This window comes from Triplophysa rosa, linkage group LG16 (genome assembly GCF_024868665.1).
Source record: "Triplophysa rosa linkage group LG16, Trosa_1v2, whole genome shotgun sequence".
Taxonomy (NCBI): domain Eukaryota; kingdom Metazoa; phylum Chordata; class Actinopteri; order Cypriniformes; family Nemacheilidae; genus Triplophysa; species Triplophysa rosa.
Genome location: NC_079905.1, coordinates 21,936,999 through 21,958,647, shown reverse-complemented (window position 1 = coordinate 21,958,647; position 21,649 = coordinate 21,936,999). Strand labels below are relative to the sequence as shown.

At 37.9% G+C, this 21,649-nt stretch overlaps 2 protein-coding genes across 5 annotated transcripts in view; one reads left to right on the top strand and one right to left on the bottom strand.

The window, feature by feature from the left end:
- Positions 1-21,649, bottom strand: part of ptprua (protein tyrosine phosphatase receptor type Ua) — a 217,789-nt gene that overhangs the window by 164,156 nt on the left and 31,984 nt on the right. The window lies entirely within an intron of this gene.
- On the top strand, positions 2,722-8,783 carry LOC130566627 (uncharacterized). 4 transcript variants are annotated; one of them, XM_057354230.1, is made up of 8 exons: positions 2,722-3,796; positions 4,089-4,798; positions 6,220-6,312; positions 6,501-6,661; positions 7,025-7,272; positions 7,463-7,631; positions 7,730-7,851; positions 8,212-8,782. In XM_057354230.1, the coding sequence occupies exons 4-8, from the start codon at positions 6,613-6,615 to the stop codon at positions 8,341-8,343; spliced, it is 720 nt and encodes a 239-aa protein (XP_057210213.1). In that variant the 5' UTR covers positions 2,722-3,796; positions 4,089-4,798; positions 6,220-6,312; positions 6,501-6,612; the 3' UTR covers positions 8,344-8,782. The 4 variants fall into 4 exon arrangements, with proteins under 4 accessions (XP_057210213.1, XP_057210214.1, XP_057210215.1 ...); XM_057354231.1 differs by having other exon boundaries at positions 2,722-4,666; positions 4,775-4,798; XM_057354232.1 differs by having other exon boundaries at positions 2,722-4,798; positions 7,145-7,272; positions 8,212-8,783.

The following is a 21,649-nucleotide window of genomic DNA, read 5'->3' as shown; positions in this document are numbered from 1 at the left end:
TAAATAAACAACACGCTGTGAACGTGTCGGCTGCGACTTGGAAAGTAAGGGAGGTAATTTGCAGAACGACGCAGAGATGCAGGTATACGCGCGGCGTCGCCGCCTTTGATGTCTGAGAGCGCACAGCCTGTTCCCTTCCTTCACGGCTCGCCTCGGTATCTTCTATTTATTTTTACTTTCCAGCTCCTCTTTGATGGCAATAGTCTGTTAACGGAGTTAATATCTTTCCCGCTGTCCCCATTTGTAGCGCTGTCATAAAATTCATGTTCACCTGCAGCAAAATGCGAGAAATTAAACAAGCACAAAAAAGGCACGGAAAGATGGCGCTGCCTATGTAGATGTCCCCTTGAAAGCATGTTTACAGTTCAAAGTTATCTATAGAATGTGAATGAATCCACAAATAAGGGACGTATTTTCAGACTGCCTTCAAAGCATCTAACATCAAACATATCTATGTTTAATATGTGGGTCCCATAGCCTACATGAAAAAATGAAATGATTAACAAATCATGGCAACTATGTTTTTATGTTACTTTAACTTATTAAAAATGAACTTAGTAATTAAATTACAGCACATTTAAATTGCATTTTCTGAATCTTTTGCTTGATGATTTAATGTTTACAGACATGTGTCACAGGGGTATCTTATGGTGAGAAATAATTTTTGATTAATGTGATGCATTAAATATGTGTATGTTTGACGTGTGTTTCATACGCCTTAATTTGGTCCATTGTTAATTGTTCGCTGTCTAGCTAATATTAGACTTCTACAGTATAAACACTGTACAGATTATCTTTAGCGTAGCGCAGGCATTTGACGCAGAGCGAGAACGGTTTTAATATTCATGATCATCTTAACTTTCACTTTCTATAACTGGGAATGCGCAGCTAAGGGAAAGAACAGAAAAATTGTGCGGGGGGGAATTGGAGGGGGCCCTTTGACGTCATAATCCGTCCCTGCCCTCATGCCAGTGAGGAAAAGTCTTGTGTTTTGCGGGCTGTTAAGGAAGTAAATGTTTTCTGATATTGTTTCCTCTCGAGAAACAACAATCCTACACAGCGAGTGTTATTAATGGTTAAGCAGAGAAAACGGTCCATCGACTCGCAATTACTTAAAGTCGAGCGCTTACAAATGTCTCTCCCATCCCAAGAAACAATCGATCTCAGTCCAGAAAAGGAAGTCATTTTCTTTATGGTCGGTGTGCTGGACGTCCATCAATGTACTGTACGCGCGGTACCGTCTGACTGTTGCAGCATACAATCACAAACGCTGATTATCGCTTGTCGAGTTCTTGACGGGAATATCGGACAACATTACGAACCACAGAACAGATGCTAAAAGGATTTTGTGCTCCTTCAGCTAAAAGTCTGGCAAAGCAACAGTTTTAGGAGAATCTTGCTAAGGTACACTTTTAAAAATAAAGGTGCTTAAAAGGATCTTCACAGCGATGCCATAGAAAAACCATTTTTGAATCCACAAAGAATCGGCGAAAAAAGCTTTTTCAGATTATAAAGAATATCTTGTTAAACAGAAACGTTCTTCAGATGTTAAAGGTTCTTTATGGAACCAAAAGGTTCTTCTGTGGCATCGAAGAACCTTTTGAAGCAAATTTGATTTAAGAGTGAAAGTTACAGTCACATGTTTGCTTTAATAATATCGTAAGTAGATTGTAAAATGAGGATAACTTGAAGACCAAACTTGCCATTTGCTGCCACACCTGCTATGCATATCATCAGACCCTGTCCAGACTAATCCGTTTTCGTCTCAGTTTTGGCCTGTTGTCCACACTGACATGGCGTTTTTGTCAACGACAACAGAGCTTTTCGAAAACACACTCAAAAGCGGACACATTTGAAAATTCAGTTTTCACGTTGTAGTGTGGTTGAGGAACACGGAGGGGTTTAAAAACGATGACGCGTTTCTCGTCATGTGACGCAGTTGTTTCGGCTGCTTGCCTGTTTTTTAGAATTAATGTAAGTTCATGCATCCTTAGATTGCATTTTAGGAGACGGAATATTTAATTACTCGCAGTGATTGTTTGGCAGCAGAGCTCGAGTTAAGTTTTACTTTCGCTTTTGCAGCTTTATATTAGCTTCAGCATCTCTAAGTTACCTCATTGTCCGTCTATTTTAAAAACGGTCTTTGCTCCACATTGCCGCGACATAATAAGGCAGAAAATAAATAAACGCCTGACAGAAATGAGACATGCTGACATTTTACTCATGCGCGATACATGGATGTAAGCAAAACGTTTCAGTGTGGATGGGCAGGGTTCGGGAAATGCTGGAAAACGTCTCAGAATTAAGGAACAAAGCTATAACAATAAATATTTTAGTGTCCACAAAAATTGGACTTCAATTGCTGTCAATGTTTTATTTGTCACCATTTGGAAAAAAGTAATTCAACAAAAACTCCGTGAAAAATGGACATTTTCAGTAAACTGGAAAAATAGAATATAAATTAAATTGTTTCCCCCATTTTTCTTGTAAATGTGTTGTCTTTTTGTGTAATTTCATAGTTTTGACCGTATTTCATAAATACACTGTAAAAAAAGAAATTTTCTGGCAGCTGGGGCGGCAGAAATCAACTGTAAAATAACATTTCCCCCCCTTTTTCTTGTAAATTTGCAGTCTTTTCTGTAATTTTACAGGTTTTGACCGTATTTCAGTAAAATTCTGTTTTTTACATGTTACGTGGAAATAACCGAAAAAATTACAGAATTACAGTTTTTTCTAGAGTGAAGGCTTTAATGACAAGTCATGATTTTACCATTAAATATGGTAATTACCATTTTAATTTTCTTTGGTACACTCAAGCACTACACAGTAAGACATTGGGGAGATATAGACAGTAAATAGGACAAAGATTCTTAATATTGACTTAAAATTCAGAAAGTGACGCAGACGATGTCCTGGTGAATGAACTGCAGACCTCAGAAGAGTGTGAGTGGAGTCGTCTATCATTTGAAAGTCTGAAAGGGTGAGCGGCTCGCAGCAGGAGATGTGAAGCATGCATGCTCTCCTGCTGTCAGGTGAGCTTATTCCAGCAGGAGGTCCAGGTGTTTATCAGCAACCACTACAGGAATGTGCAGTTTCTGTCCGCTGTCCGTCGTAGGAGTTATGACGGCACTGAGATGGGAATTACGTGTTTATGATGGATTATGAAATGTGTTCACAGCAGCCGTCGCTTCTGGAATAACTGACCCACATGCGGATAATAAATACAGTCTGACAGACAGACACAAAACACCAGCTACACCTACACCCACATTTACCTGAATGTTGTGTGCAGCCGAAAAACACACGAGCCATGTCTCCATCCCACTATTTTGATGTGCATATCGCATAAACAAACACTGGGTGGAAACTCCAAGATTCGCAGACATTTTAAAAATGTTTCCCCGAAACATTTTTCTCATACGACGTTGCAATTTTGTGCATACATTAAATTTGCAACATGGAAACAGAGCTATAGTCTACTTACACTGTAACCGATTTTTGTAATTTGAACAGTATTTCACTGTAATATGTACAGTAACCTACTGTAAAATATGTCTCCTGTATAATACTGTACATAGCAAAGGATTGTGGGAAAATATATGCGTAGTACAGTAATTCCTTTGTACTGTAATTCAATTTACAGTAGAGAAAATGCCAAAAAATTTTAAAGAAATAGTCTCTGCCATTGGTAAACTGTGAAAAGGGACATTTCTGATAAGGGAAACGCAAGTTTGTTTTAATCGTTGGTGGAAGAGGCGGTTAAAAATACGTCAGGAAAGATTCAAGTTGAAAAAAGGTAAGTGTTCATTATTTTTTTGTATTTTCGTAATTATATGTATTTTTAAGTATTTTTTGTTGCTAAGAGCCTTTTATTTGGGGTGTTGACCAAGAGTGGTTGGCGATTTCTGTCATGTGATAACATTAACGACTGAATAAACTAACCTATATTAGCAGTTAAATAGTTTCTCTCCCTCTTTAAATTAAAATCGCAAGGCAGAAATCAAGAAAATAGAAAGGGAGTTTACATCTTTTGATTAAAAAAAGTTTTCTACAATATTTTGAAGTGAATCTTTTGTTTTTATTTCAAGCTCGCGGTCTGGATTTACTCTTGTTTGTAACGACGTCGGAGTTGTGTTTTGGAGCATTTCTGTGGCAGTTACCTCGAGGAGGGCAAACCAAGGTAACATCAACAGAATTAGCCGAAAACTGGCAATGAAAACAACGGTATATGATGCTAATACCGAAACGTTAATCGCCAGCCTCTCATATCTATCGCATATCGTAGATTAACATTACGTTTTGCGTTGCGTTAGATTCTTCCCTGTCAAAATGGTGGCGCAGTTTGTGTGTAAACAATGCAAGTTATCTCTGTGAACTCTTTGCCGTTTTTACCACCTTTTGAAAATGCATACACAGCAAAATGTCCAGTGTTGTTTTGAGTTGTTTTTTTAGTGTTAAATTACCAGAGTTAAAAAGTGTTGATTCTGGTGTTGATTTGAATGTCATCCGCACTTACAGTGTAAATCAATGGTCAGAGTCAGTGTAATTACAGTGAGTTGATGTTAGATGACACTTGAGCGGAGTATATCCAATTTCCGGTCATTGCGCATTACTTCCTTTTTGACTAATGGCGGACAACCACGAGGAGACGGCAGTGCACAAATAGGTATAATACATTTTTTATAACTTAATTCTTTATATATATTACTTACTGTTCTATACATTTTCAGCTCGCTAACGTTATTTTCTTTCTGATAATAATAACCGACTGGAGCTGGAGCAAAGAGAAGCCTCAAAGGTAAGATTAATAACGTTGTTTTCAAGACTTAAGTTAATCATGATGAACAGTTTCCATATTTAAACTGGGTTTGTAATATTTAAGAATTTATGGTCCGAGAATAACACATTAATTTCTGTGATTATAAACTGTTTAATGCATTAAAAGAGACGCAACCCATTTTCGCCACTTCTCGTTGTTAAAGTTATGTCCGTTGCCAAATAATGGCACAGAAACGCATACGATTCAAATTTTAGTGTCTTGCAGTGTTTTCACGGGTATCTATATTTATATAACCGAACTCCGTAAACACGTGACTCGTGAGTACTAAATCAAACGTGCACAGTGCATGGAACTTTTGTTGGTCGGAGTTAACGTTATTTAAACGAAACTCACCGGGGTTGCCCCTCACCAACAGTGCTAATAATAAAAGCTAAAACGACAAGAAACAGCTCTGAAAAAGCGCACTGTGGAATTTTATATTTCCTGGCCAGGTATGATATTAACTGTTCCATGTTTGCTAGTGATATGCATATGTGCCTGACGAGCGCGCACTGAACATGCCATGGCGCCAAATTCTTCAATTCACTTAAACGGTGAATCTGAGAAATGGCATGGCTTAACAATTATGTGATCGTGCCAGGATGATGACAGTGACCAATATAACTGCTACTTTTAACCCTTTTTACGGTGCTTTAGACAAAACGTGTTGTAAAAAAAATCGATTAGCAGTATACTGTATTTTTTAACGTTAATGCAGGTTTTTGCCTGCATAGAGAATTATTATCTATAAACAAAATTTTGTGAGGTGATTTCATGAAAAACGAACAACATACTTTAATAAATTATAATCTGGAACTGCAGCTGCGCCATTACGCCACTTTGGTACGTGGCGCTCTATCGTCATCAACACAGTGAGGCGCTGACAAAACTTTAAAGAGAGAAAAGGAGAAAGCTTTTTTTGTTCCGTATTGTTCAAGACGATGATGTTTATTCTTGGAAATGCATCTAAAAATCGGTTTATCTTACGTTTGAGTTATTTTAAGTATCAATAATACAGCCGCAATAATAGGTGGCGCCAAATACGTGTAAAACGAGTTTACCCTTATGATTAGGACTGAAGCAACCATTCCGGTTAAAAATGCTAACAGTCATAAAAAACTCGTCTATTTTTTCTCTCTTAGAAGTGGAATTTTATTGTAGTCTTGCAATCTGCTTATGTTAATAAAATGTTGGTAGGCTACATGGGTCCACATTGAGGTTAATAACCTAAATAATATTAAATTGTACAATTGGTTTATGGTATGCTACAAACTTAAGTGTTTTTAAAAGCGATTGTTGTTGCATTTTACCAGTATTTACCATACTTTATTTACAATATATACAACTGTGAGGTAAAAGTTTGTGAAGAAATCTCAACAGATTTGCTTTCTCTTCAACAGCTTTCGTCATGTTGGTTAAAGTTCAGTATCAAGGTGTGAAGAAATGTATAAAATTGCTTAACGATTTTACATTCCAACATTTTCTCAGTGAAGGTAAGTTATTTGTAGCTTGTGCTTATGTTTAGAAATCTGCTTATTATAAACGGTCATATAGCACCTTTATGATGTGATGAGCCGACATCAGAAGTCCAGATTTGGCTCCTGCCATTGATGTTTTACTTATTCAGTAAATATGAAAAATAAATTAAAATGTCTGTTTATTTGATAAAATTATATTTCAGTTAAAAGCAAATTCGGGCTTGCTAGAACTGCAGTTCTTCAAGTCTTTGATGACACGGACACCAGTGTGGAGTACGACATCTTCCAAGAATTGATTGAAGCCAGTCCAAATTTATGCTTAACTATAAGATGTCTGGAAGAAATTTCTGCTGGCCTGCCTGGGGTAAATATAAATCTATAATTGTATAAATATAGTGACAATTCAGACTTTATTTCAAAGACTTCAGTGTAGCAATAGCCAACTTTGAGATAAAAAAATGTATTTGGGAAAGACAAACACATTTACTCTCGTTCAAATCGTAGATACTTGTATTGAAATTATCTTAAATGAGGAACATAACAAACGATTAATCTTGAGGCAACACCACACAAAACAATAGAGACACAATGATACATATGTTGGGCATTCTTAATTTTACCTGTGTTGTCATTGTTGTGCTTGATGGAACATTTTCTAAACTTGTAAAGTTTTGGATCAGAGTGTAAAAGGTTTGTCTGTAGTCCTGTTTAAATAATGCCTTTCCAGAAAACATGATCATCACAATCACAGGATCATCAACCCCCAGCACTTGCACTGATACTCTTTCAGTCTCTTCCACTGACCATGAGGAAAGAGACCCAGCAATTTCCTTCCTTGTCCATACAGCTGATGAAGTTGACGTTATGCAAAAGATGAAGGAAACTTTCAAGCATAGACAAGAACTTGTACACAACTCTGGAAGATCAGCTGACATCCTTAATATCTTTCCAAGATTTTTGGATGCGAAAGGATTGGTAAATATAGCATTACTCCTTTACAAATATTAAAGTTTTAAGTTCGATTTTGATTTGCTGGTTTTATGTAATTTTTACAAAAGTAATGACTACTCATAGATTTATCACTCTTACTTAGACATACACCTCTCAGACGTGGTCACAGAGATTTCAAGTAAATCAAATATCTTGAAATATGCTTCTTCATTAGGTAAATCAGGACTTTGCTCTGCTGTTCAATGCCGAAACATCCAACAAGTTGCTTGAGAGGTGGGAGACGGCATTCAAGCATAAGGTCATCAATGAAGCCAAATCTCTTACTTCTACAGCAGAAATCCTGTGTCTTCTCAGTGCAGCAGAGGGCCAAGGATCGGAAAATGGTTGGCATGATTGTTATTGTTTCTGATTTGATTTGGTTTTTTGAGTACTAATACATATTATCCTATATTTATCCCCTCCCCTACAACCACTAAATCAGACTGGGACAGTGATATGTCATCTATCCTGCTACTGGTGCATCTCTTGCCACCTTCTCCAGGGAGGAAGAAGACTAAGATCAGTCCAACAGAGGCAGTTGATAGACTTGTGCATTTTCATAAGGTAAAACTTAAAATACTGTTGCAGCGTCTTTGTGTGATCTCAATGTGTAAGCTATTATGGTTGTAAATACTGGACACCATTTAAATGTATGTTTTGGACATTCTGTTGGTCTACAGAGCTTGGATTTCCTTAAAAAATTCTTCAGTTGATTTCTGATTATGTAAGTCACATGTATCTTGGGTGGCCTGAGGGTGTGTCAGCACCTTTTTTGGGTGAAATGTTGGGTGATCAAACTGGTTCTTTTCACAATAAATTTAGGAGGTTTGAACTTTTTATATTATGTTTTTTTGTGTGTGAATAAGTGAAGTTTCTTTTTTATATAATTTTTTAATTAAGATTTTTCCCTCTTGTATTTTTCAGTCTTGCACCAGTATTGAAACCCATCTCAGTGAAAGGGAGGGCTGCCAGCTATACCTACTTGGATTAGGAAGGTTCAAGGGCAGAATCGAGAAATTCTATGTGGTTGTGGACACATTAAAGCCAAAACTCTAAGGTTCTACAGGCCTTTTGATTATTAAAGCCAATGCTCTAAGGTTCTACAGGCCTTTTGATCTACAGCTTCCATATGGGTCAGACGGTGAATATGTTGTTTCTTCATTTATGTTGGTTTGACATGTTTATTTGTTCAAAATAAAAGATCAAACTGAGACAGTATGTTGGCTCTTCTTTAATTGATTTATACATGTATTTACTTTATCATTGTTATAGATTAAATTAAATGACCTTAATCAGGACATGTATAACACTAAATTAGTGTCCAGTTAACTCACATAGTGTTAAACTATTGACACATTATTGTGTAGTTTCAACACTTATTTGGTGTAAATGAAGCCTTTAAGGAATTAAAAAGCACACTAGTGGTGTTAAAGCTGAACACTCCAAGTGTTTTTATAACACTGTGCAAGTGTAAAAAATATAACACTTTTAAAAATGTTAATTTAACTCGATTTAGTGTGGACCTATACAGTATAAACCCCGAAAAAGAGTTGATTTTCACACTGCTGGTGTGAATTTAACACTCTGAAATTTACTGTGTAGGAACCTGGTAAATTTCAGGTTCGGCTGTGGTATGCCAACTTGCCCTTGTAGTTTTCACACGCAGTCTGCACTAAAGTCACACATGCGTCGCAAGCACTCAAACTCACAGTGAAAAAACGTCAGCTGTAGACCTGGTCAAATGGATGCTTTGATTTGTCAGGTCGTGGGATCGGGCATACATCTCACAATTTGAACAGTTTGTGTGACCATTTAAAATGTCATGTAAGAGATGGGATAAAGATTACCTGTCCCTTCCCTAACTGTGAAAAACGTTTTCATGTGAAATCATCTTTCACATCTCACATTAGCAGAAAATACAAAGAATCTTTAGAGAACCCTGTACAACTAGATAATGATGCATTATCTGTAGACTGTAGACATGACAGTGACATCCAAGATGACAGTTTTATGCATGTTCAGTATGACGCTTATTGCAATGATGGAGAAGACACATTTTTAACAAATCTGGCACTGTTCTTTTTGAGGATGCAAGCACAAATGTCAAGCACAATGTTTAATAGATGAATTCCAGGTGGTGCATGACAGCAACATGCAACATATATTTTCAAAACTTAGAGATGAATTAACAAAGCTGAATAAAATATACCATTAATTGACATTAATAACATGGTATAAACAAGAACAATCTTCTGAGGTTGTATAATGAGGAAGAGCCCTGCATTTCAGTTTATAAAAAAGTGCCCTTTTACTGTTGTGGTGATAATAAACGTTTAAACTAACATTGTGATATGCTTAAAATGTTGAGTTTTTTCTTTATTTAAAAAAATCTTTGGATTTTATTGCAGGCAAGCCAAGCGTTGATTTGATAGACTAAATTGATCAAACGTAGTCAACTCACCATCGGCCGCTAGCCGCTTGGTCGTCTATTTAAAAAACAAAAAGTTTAATTTACCAAGTGTCTCGGGCCAGGGCCGGGCTAGGGCCTGGATTTAAGGCCTGTACAGGGCTCTATAATTAGGGAGTGCTTAGGTCTGCTGAAACAAGGAAGACATATTTCAAGAAAAAATGTAACTATGTAGCATTATTTACTAGGTCACGTCAACTGCAGAAGATGTACAGGGAAAATATCTCTCTTTGGACTGAACTTTGAGCTTTGTTTCTATGCTAATTTTATATACATTTTTTTTCAAACCTGTAGAAATGTCTCTACTGCTATGGCAGGAAAAGGGGGGTGAGATCAGTTTGGCTACTGCCATTCTTCCAAATATCTTCCTTTGTGTTCAACCAAACAAAGACATTTATACAGGTTTGTAACAATCTGAGGGTGAGTAAATGATGACAGAATTTTCATTTTTGGGTGAATTATCCCTTTAACATTAACAAAGGGTAGTAAATGCTGTGGAAGTGGTGAGCACAGTTAATGCAGTGTTACCAAAATCTGTTGTTGTGGAAGGCTTGTTCCGCTTTTACCAGTGTTTTAAATTTAGCCATGTTACAAACACACTTGAATGTAATTTGTTCTTTTTAAGTAATATTTGACCAATAAAAGAGTACATTTTACAAAGGTATATTAGTTCTTAGGATTTTGGGGGAGTAAAAAAACAAATAAATGAAACAAATTTGTTTTAGAAGAAGATGAGCTCACATGTAACAAAAGTACTAATTATGTACTAGTCATGCAGTACGTACTGAAATTTAAATACAGTAAAACCGCAATTGTGCTGAAAATACAGTAGTAGAACATGTGCTGTAAATAGAAATACAGTAATATGTGTTTACAGTATCTCACTGGCACCCAGCTGCCAGTAAGTTACTGTAAAATTTACAGCAACTTTTTTACAGTGTAGGTTTGGTGGCTTAAACAGAAATCTGAAGCAGAACCGGAATTAAATGATGCGCTTGATGGCTCCATCTGAATGAAAATTCAAACAAGAATGTTACGTCATCATCTCCAATCATTACTCCACACTTTCATCCAGAAAAAGGTTTTGGAGAAACCATGCCTAAGACTAAGTGGACTTATTAAACTGCGAGAAATGTTTAAAATAGGGCCCCTTTAAGCTATGATAATTGTAAGGTGGGTTTGCAAGACCGTTTTGGAAATGTAATTATGATTCTTTCACCTTCTCATGAAATGAGTGATCCACAGAGACAGAACTCTGGTGAATGTTAAATGAGAAATCAGACCGATGATTTCAGAGAGCTTCAGCATCATCTCACCTTATGTCCCATCCTCATATCAATAATTCACTGACTCCAGATTCACATTTTCTTCTGAGCTTCCCTCTGTGTTCTGAAACTCACTGACTGACCGTCAGTCTGGGCCAAACTTTGACAGCTGTAACTTCACATTTCCGACATCCACTGTGACATTAAGAACACTTTCTCAATACTTAATAAGAAAGGCAAGTTAGAAAATGCAGTAAATAACCGGCTACCTATCATTTTCTTTTCTCCTCTTCAACATTTAAACTCCCAGTATGTACTTTTGGCACCATTAGGGCCAACAAACTGAACAGCAGTTTGAAAAATACCTGTAAATGATCGTTTCCAGCACAGATTTCCCTGCCTGACGGCCGTAAACCATTAAGAAACACTTCACCTTTCTCTCTGTTTTTCACCAAGTTCAATAAAGTAAAAACCTGACAGGCAAGGTTGCAAAAGTTAGTACTTTTGATGAAAAAAGTCAAAGATTCAAGAAAATGAACCATGGTTTAAACATGGTCTTTCCCATGGTAATCAACGCACCAAAAACCAAACAAAAGTGTTACTACACTTTTACTACAACAAATGGTTCCCGAATGAGATGCAAGGTTCGCTAATGTAAAGGATCAAACTACTCACAATGAAATAATTAAATAAATTATTAAATAAATCAAATAAAAAATAAATCTCTTTTTATATTTTTTCAAGATAAAAACTCTTATTATAGGCTAAATATCCCAATTGAATGAAACACATTTTCCTAAAGTTTTTTCATAATAAAAAATGGAAATTCAGCCTAGTGTTTTGCAAAAACACTTGGAAAATATACGTATTTTCATGATTTATTAATTACATTATAAATTAAAGGTCATATTTAATTATTGGTTTATTTCCTTATTTATTCATTTGATTATTATTTTTTGATTACTTTGAAATGTATTCAGATTTTATGTTAGTCACATCAAATACTCCTCAGAACGTGTTTATTACGTTCATTTAGCACAATACTTACAGCAGTAAACTCAATCCAGCAGACCTGTAGTTTAGTCGAGTAAAACTGGTTAAAAATACACTGCACTTAATGAGCAACAGCTTCAGTTGAAAGTATCAGACCGGTTCAGATCCGCCCACTTAGACAAGAAGAGCCAATCATACGCTGCATATACTCAATCTGAAGTACTGAAAACAGCAGAACATGAATTGAGGCTTGGACTAACTGTTTGTATTAGAAATAAATAAAACATGTCTTCATACCCTTTGCAGTGAACATTAATTCTTGGAAAGAGCTAAAGCAGTCTGGACACATGCAGTGCACGTGTGCTTATTTAAATGATCAGTTACTCAATCACCAGGATTATTTCCTCTCCTGATTCGCTCACTTCACCGATTAAAGGCTGTTTTACATGTGACTGTGCTTGAGCAACCCTCTGACATTACAACAAAACACACACAGGTACTCGGAGTCCCTCAGCAAACGCCTCGGCGGGCATGTTGAGATAACGTTTTAGACCGAACGTGAAAGAGAGAGGAAGGCCGAGGCTTTATATGTATTACCCTCCGATCTGCCGCAGGGAGAAAAACAGAAGCAAAGAGAGGCAGCGGCTTTGTCATTCTCATCCGCCTTCCCATTTTTCATGTAATCTCTTCCTTTTTTACCTGCAGCATCGTGAGATATCAATTAGAGCAACACGAGACTCTATTGTGCCGTCACGCTCACATCCACACAGACTATCGGAGAACACACGAAGCTAATCAGACTCATTAACCCGCCGTCATTCAGCACCTGCTCGCTTCTGGAGAGGACGACGGCAGCGCCGGGAAGATGAAATTTTCATGCTGCCTTTGGGGCGAAGTGCGTATCTCTTTCTTCTTGGGGAAGGTGGATGGGGTTGAGTTGACGCTTTTAACCGCAGTTATAAAAGTGTCAGCTGCTTGGTCTATTCAGAGCACTTCTGAATGCGTCTCTGCGTGGCTCTTTTGACATTTATAAGTCTACTTTTGCATTTCCTGACACCCTCAAAAGTAGACTCGGGCTAGACCATTAACACTTCTCTCGGGCTCTGCTTGAGTGCCCTAAGACGTGCCTGTAGGAGAAGCGTGTAGGTTAGCCTGAAGTAGATTTGGATGTTTTCTGATGAGAATCCGAGCAATGCAAAACTCACAAATCCACTCCTGGTATATAATTCTGTTCAAAAATACCAGAAGATCTGCAGGACAAAAGTCATGCAGATGAATGAATGACCTAGTTCAGTCATGAAACTGTAAAGACGCACGCTGCTAGTTTCTTGCGATCCACCAGTCAATCAGCATCTGTGTGACTCAAACTGATTGGCTTTTCAGGTCATGTGTGACTAGGGCTGCAACTAAGGTTTATTTTGATAATCGATTAGTTGGACGATTATTTCTTCGATTAATCGGATAAAAGGTTTAATTACATCTTTTGCTTATAATAAGTAAATCAGAGATGGGAAAAGTATACACAACTGAACTCATTTGCCTTCTCTCAAAATGTTGTGAATGTCTCTCTAACTAACACACCAAATGTCATATTAGAAGCAGCCGACAATAGTGTCTCCCAAACGTGGGAGGGCGGGGACGGTTGGCCAAGGAGATCATTTTTTTGTGGCATGAAAAGTGAGATATTTGTTATTGAAATGTAGTGAAGTACAGTAAGTATCCATAATACTTAAATAATGCTTAAAGGGCAAGTTCACCCAAAAATGAAAATTCTGTCATCATTTACTCATTCACTCCCATAGTAGGAAAAAAACAATGAGTTAAAAGTGCCCCAGAACTGTTTATGGTCCTACATTCTTCAAAATGTCTTCTTTTGTGTTCAACAGAATAAAAAATGATAACGTATTTTTTCCTACTATGGGAGTGAATGGGGGGAAAGGTGTGTCTGGTTACAAGCATTCTTCCAAATATCTTTCTCAGTGTTCATCAGAACAAAGACTTTTATACAGATTTGCAACAACTCGAATGTGAGTAAATGATGACAGAAATGATTTCGGGGTGAACTTGCCCTTTAAGTATAGTACAGACATTCGAAAAGTGTAGTTAAGTACAGTACTCAAGTAAATGTACTTTGTTACTTCCCACCTCTGAACTAAATAAACCCCCAAACCAGGGTGTTTAGCCCATTATGTACTTTGCAAAGTGCAAACGCCACCAATTGGGTTTTACTAATACAGTACAATCTTTCATTTTGTCATTTAAAACACCTCTCCCCTTTAAACTTTAAAACTGCGCGGCTTGAAGAGATGCACGCAAAACACGTCTGACTTAATAACTGCGCAACTTTTCCGCACGGAGACACACGTCCGACTTTAAAACTGCGCACGGAGAGACGCGTCTAAAAGGGTCATTTTAAAAGGGAAGAAGACGCGCTTGATTTATAACTGCGCAGTTCGCAAGTGACGTCACATACTAACTAATCGATAATGAAATTCGTTGACAACTATTTTCATTATCGATTATTATCGAGTTTATCGATTAGTTGTTGCAGCCCTATTTGTGACCAACGCATGTTTTGTTAGTATGCTCTAAACAGTATCGGAGCTCTAAAACGCACCCGCCTCCATCCCCAGCTCCAGCGGGAATACAGTAATACACTGTATTCTGTCACCGGGCTGACTTATTGTGGATCACTTAACAACGCCCACAAACGGGACTGCTGGAAGAAATATTCTCATCTGCAGGTTTTCCCCTATGGATCAGGGTTAAGAGTAGCTCTTCTGCAGAGGTTAAATCCATCTCTAATTGAGAGGAATTAAGCATCTCTAGCATCTCTTCTCTCCTGAGATCACATGATTGTAAACAGGACCGATATCCAATATGAAGAGAAAACTTTGGCTTGAATTAATGTTTCATGCCCGTTTATCTATTTGCTAAGCAGTCACACAATAACAAACTCATGTTCACTAACGGTCATTAACACGAAATAAAGCCTTTCAGCATCGCACCGGAGCTCTGATCACTCTGTTGGGCTTTTACAGTAATGACTGTCTGTCAGAATCTCTTACTGAGTCTAACTGTATCAAGATGAAAGATGTGTACTGCTAATCCACATGTCACCCTTATATTTCTGTCTCGTTTTCTCAAGATAGATCCGCTTTAATCGAATGTGTTTTCTTGTAGTTACTTTTGTTATTTTAACACGCTATTAACATCCGTCTTGTGTGATCTGATCACGCTGAAGGCTGATTGGCGTTCACAGCTGGTATTAACATTTGTCACGAATGCGGTTCAAGAGCAGAGTCTCTCATTTCGCAGAACTCATTTGACATTTATGCATTTGGCAGATGCTTTTATCCAAAGCGACTTACAGTGCATTATACTATACATTTGTTTCTAAGTGTGTGCAATCCCCTGGGATCAAACCCACGACCTTGGCGTTGTTAACGCCATGCTCTTACCTACAGTAAATGTACATGTTTGTGTATTTTCCATAGGACAACATTTTCGAACCCTTATTTTACAGCTTGATTTAATCCAAGGTTCTCCTTCACTGTGGTTCGGGTTGCATTAGTACTCTCCCTGACCTTCAATGCAATCCAAAAACCTTTCACTTCAGACAGATGTCAAAAGCAGGTGTAATGCAGATGTATGCAGTCCTGCTGTGTTCTGTATTAATTCTGACTTCATTCATCACAACATTACACACAACGGCTCATCTCTGCTGAAAGTCGCCTCACAAACAAACATTAATGTACTTTTAATGTGCAACAATCTATTAGCATAAACTCTAATTCCTCTCGGACTTTTGTAAAACACGACTTGCTAATTCATTCTTCAACTACTGTTCTGCATTAAACTGAAAAGCAATTTAAGAAATGGTGTTGCTAACTTGGAAACACGAGTTTGGGAGTTATAATGGTGCTTTTAAATGATCCTCTTATAAGTTTATGACATGGAAATAAGAAGTGTTTTAACAGCACTTATGTGGAGCGGGTTTGACAGAATCAGTGACGTCGTAAAACCTGCAGAAACCCCCTGGAGATTCTCCACAGCAAGAGTATTTGCATACTTTAATGGCTCCATTTTGCTAAATGCTTTTATTTCAACCTCTTTTTGTCCCATTATCAAACTCCTCGCAACTTTTAAGAGCAAAACACATTTGTCGCTTTGAATAAAAGCGTCTGCTAAATGAATAAATGCATGACGTATGACAATACAACATACTAATCGTATACAAAGTTACACTGTTTTTGTTTTTCCAGCAGTTCATTGTTAATACAATGTTTTGGAGTTCTACACAGAACTGTGCAAGAATTTGTTTTTGCAAATTGTCAAAATTCTCAAATTAAACTGGAATCGAACCCAGGAAATAAACTAATAAATATATATACGTATATAGGTGAATATGAATGTGTTGTATACATGCATAAACAGATAAGAAATAGTCATTCACGTTATATATAATTGATAAGACTTCTTAATTTAGTCTCTTCCCTAGGTGTGACTGCAAAGAATAAAGAAAATACTGCGATAATTTTACTCGTGATGTACATATGCTTTTAAGATTATGAGATGTTTCTAATGGAATTTTGTAGTTTGATGAAAGAAGATATTCTGTAAACAGTAAGTTTGACAGTGAAGTGAACTTTACTCTTTACTGCACACTCACTCCTGACTCGTTGACAACAGCAATGTGACAAAACCACATATCTGTTCAGTAGAGTTATTTAAAAGACGTAGATGCTTATGTGGATGATATCAGAAACGTATTCCTTAAACACTCTGAAAGAAAACCAGATCTGATTGCATTTACATTTACTGCATTTAATAAGATTTATATTTAGAATTCTGTTTAAGGTTCATTTTGGTGTGTTTGTGTGCAAATAGAAGAAGAGGAGAGAAATTTCAAATGAGCCGAGTCAAGTAAATGTGAAAATAAATGGAGTGATGAAAAACAAATGGAGCAAAGTAGAAACATACACAGAGCAGAGAAGAGAAGAGAGCAGAAGCATCTTCTGATGTGTGTGTGGGACGAAGAGAGAAATAAACATATGTAGCGTGTGTATATATATGAAGGAATGTCTTATGTTGTTCTCATGTTGTATGTTTAAAGTCCTCGCTGTCTCCTGTGTGCTCCACGGAAAAGGGTATAAATAAGGGTTCATAAATGGTGAGGGAGTAAATAACACACTTTAGGGTACTACGAGAACCCATAGGCACTATAGGGATAAGTCATGAGAGAGACAAGAGATCAACATGAGCCACACTCCTGCATCCATCAGTCAAAGCTGTATTAGCACTATAAAGCCACACGTGCCCTCTGTAGTGTGCACCCGCAACAAGGTCAAGAGACCCGGACAACTGCACCTCTCCGAGGGAGGAACAGGTGGATATCAGCACACACACACACACCTGTTCAGACAGACGGACAACTCGTGTCAACTGTACAAGGTCAGCTCAAACCAAGCACAAACTTTCTCTGCAGTAAAATTCTCGACATATTTAGTGTGCGCGTGTGTGTGTGCGCGTGTGTGCGTGTGCGCGTGTGTGTGTGTGCAGAGCCAAAACAAAAACACTGCAGTTAATGCTGAAGGAGTGTGATGTAATATTAGGCAAACAGAGGATCTGCTTACAGATAAGCACCACACATTCAGCGAGTGAAGCTTTCAGTTTCAGGAAAAACTCTCATCATTTATTCATTCTCATGTCATTTCAAACTTGTGTGACTTTTTGCTTCTGCAGAGCACAAAAAAAGATATTTTGAAGAATGTTGATCATCAAACAACACTGAACCTCATTGACTTCCATTGTATGAACACATTTCTCAAAATATCTTCTTTTGTATTCCACTGACGAAAGACTCACAGATAGGTTTACAACCGCATGATGGGAATAAATGATGATTTTTTATATTTTGGGTGAACTATCCTATTAGGCTTGTCGAATGTATTTGGATACTTATTTGGATACATTGAGCAGTCCCATGAACGGATTTCTGCATTTTGAGCCGGAACTGGATGATGTGCAAGAGAAGAGGTTATCTACTGCATTCACTATCTCTGTCCTGAGACGGATACACAGAAAAGTGTGAAAAGCACTCATGTTGACATGGAGAAATCCAATTCCATTCACACTTCTAAACAAAAAGAGTTTTGATAACCTATTTTAATAGGATGCGCTACATAACATACACTATGAGCAGCAAGTCAGTCATTTTGCTAATTGACACAATAAGTATAGAAACTTGCATCCTCAGGGACGGTGGAAGTGTGTTTTGCTTTCGGCTCGCGAAGGGTGTTATGAAATATAAGGGCAAATTGGTAAAATGAGTTTGTGGGTGTAATATGAGCAGGATCTCAGCGGAGAACACAAACACACAGCCCTGGAGGAGAGACACACAGACCGTGAGGAAGATTATTACATTCAGACCCTCCAGAGTCCCAATCAACACAATCATAAACAAAACACACACACAACCTGTGTGCATGTGCGTGTGCAGTATGATTTCCCATCTCTCTTTGCCATTGGTCTTTGTATTTGCTCACATAGGAAACAACTCTTTTTCACTTAAATGAACGATAATAAAGACCACGCAACAGACATGTTGCTCCAGGCACACACAGAAATAGCTTACGCAAATGACTTAATATCTGATTGTGTTTACAATGCTGTTTAGCGTTTGAGATGTTCCCCCTCAGGTCTCGGTTTAATGAAACCTTGAATGTTGGGATGCGTGCGGTCGCGTTTCAAAGTCAACACAGCACGCTCGGATACAACATGATTCAGACGCTACATAACTCACTGACAGACGAAACAAACACGTCAGGTCAACGTAAAGATCACCAGCTGATATTTACATATGACCTGAGCAATCATCTCTGACATGTTGGTACTTGGATGAATTGCGTTTGGATTGGATGAAAGTGTCTTTTACTTCTAAAATCTTTCCTTGGTGAATTCCCGCTTGATATCTTCAGCTTTGACATGTCAACAGGGTCGGAAGTGCTTTGTGATCCCATCACTCGAAACACATCCAGAGCTCGAGTCATAAATGCACGCGGTCACATCACATTTGTGTAATGTAATGTGCTGACAACATCAAACTCACGAAACACTTCACTGAGTGAAGTTTTGCTATGTCTGACACAAAAATCACCTGACGTTGAGTAAAATCTGTAGCATTTGAGTGGATATTCATAGCAGGAATAAACTGGACCTGTCTGAGCTAATAGATTGTCAGTAGCTGCGTTTTACAAACACACTGCAACAAAAATTCACACGATCATTCTGTAAAGATGTCGTGGTATGGTTGGGCTAGATCTCGTTGGGTTAGGTGTCGGCAAACTAACTTATCACAAAAAGGAAACATTTACATTTCAGTTGCGTAACAGTTTACATTTTAAATTTGATTGACATTTAGAAAATATTGCATAAGTTTTGTGCAAACCTGTAATGGAAACTGAGCGGGTTTTGTAAATATGTTATCTCCTTCAGGAAAGAAGCGAAAACGTGACGACATCTTAGCCACCGTAGTGGTTCGAAAGGGAGGGGTGGAGTGAGCCGTTGCTTGCAATTTCGCAACCTCACCTCTAGATGCCACTAAATGTCATATATTGGACCTCTAAAATGTCTCAGGAAGAATAAATAGAGATAAATGAGAGTGTAATTGTTGAAATTCATGAGGTTTATGGAGGTGTTAAATGAATCTAGATTGAAGAGGGAAAATAATCCGGGTGAATTTCATAGTTCAAGTTCATATTGAGATCTTCAATAATATTGATTTAATAAATCTGAGCTCAGTTAGTGACATTGTTGAGATCTCTTCTACAACTTGAATTCTCTAATACTTTAATCAAATTAAAGAAGTGTGAAAATAATAATGTAATAAATCTACAATAACTCAAACTAACTGTGATTTCTTTATCTCAGGAGAAATATCTGAGAAACTGAAACATCTAAGAACATACTTAAGCAAACGTTTCCATCTGCTTACCATCTAATCTTATTGATGTCTGGAAGCAATCTAAGTTATGACTTCTCTTTCTTATGGGATAGTGTGTCTTGCGTGGTTAAATACCTCAAGACAATTTGAATGTGACCTTCATTTCGCAGAACGAAAAATGTGGTAGTGAAGATTTAACCTCACAGCGGGTGTAAACAGGACCCAGAGGACGGTGTTGTACAGTGGAAAAGACAGAACACAGCTTGGTGTGTAACCCGCTATAAATATGGGTCGGAATCTTTCACCTTTTCTTCCCACAGCTGTCACCTGTGCGACACCGGGCTAACACACGCGTCCAGCTCTCAAGCCAAATGACACTAATTAACATATCTGAACCGCCCAATCACACACACACAAACGTACACTGCCCCCGCAGGGAAAATAATACTCTCACTGCTGCCGTGTCTGGACCCCTGAAGCGCACACCACAACCACAAATTAAAGCAATGCAAAATTACAGAGAGAGGAAACGAGCGAGACGTCGATTGGAGAGAGAGAGAGAGAGAGAGAGAGAGATGAAATAAGTGGGTTAGCAGAGTAAAGCGGTGGTCTATCAACTGGCCTGCAAACACTGAAGAAACATGATGTGAGGAATATTATCAGAATGTCACGTTAGTAAATGATTGCCATTCAGTTTTAGTTTAGGTATTATTTTAATTTAGTTTCAGTATGAATAAATAAGTTTAAAAAAAAAAGAGGACCTGTGTCCGCACAGCCCACACGCGTAGTATCAAGAGTCCAAAATGTAGGACTATAGTGATGGCAGACATTTGTAAATAATTACTCCAATACTTTGTAAAAATCACTCATCACAGCTGGTAGATTTTATTTTCACCCTTTGATAATAAACAATATAGGACAAGTTAGCAGAAGATTGGGATCATTGTGCATGGATGTAATTTTACTGCCGATGGATTTAGTGGTTTAAAATGAACGTTGCGTGTTGATATAATACACACAGATGAGAACTGAGAGGTCTTTGTACTCTGTACAGCACTTCATTAAAGATCAATAAAGAAGAGAAGAGCTGGAGAAGAGCTGAAAGGGCAGATTGTGATGAGAGCGGACACACAGAAGCTTTACTCTCTTTTATTCTGCGATTTATCACGTGATTTGGCAAAACCTGAGACATTGAAATGGATGAGCAGAGCAGTTAACCTCTAGTGCACTTCAGTAGATGAGACCGTGGGCAGACCTCCAACATCCCAACACATAAACCCACATACATAAAACCTTCATGTTTTCATCACCTCGCTATCTCAGACAGACATGTTGACTTATGTAAAAGTTGCTGCATCCCAGTTTCCACTCTGTCCTTTCAAAACACTACGTTTTGTTACATTAAAATGAGTGCATCCCAGATCAATACTCATTTAAAACAATTTACCGACGGTGCCCAGACCATATCAGGGCTCTAGAGTGCGACCAATTTGGTCGCACATGCGACCTAATTTCTCAATGGTGCGACTAAAAAAGATCTGAGGTCGCACCGCTGCGACCAGCCGTTCGAGGGAACAAAAGTCTCTGCGAAAGTCTCCCTGTGGTTCAACAGCAGACACATTAGGCCCATATCGTGGTCTAAACCAATCAGAGATAGTGAAGGGCGGACCCCCTCTGATTGGCCGTGGTCCA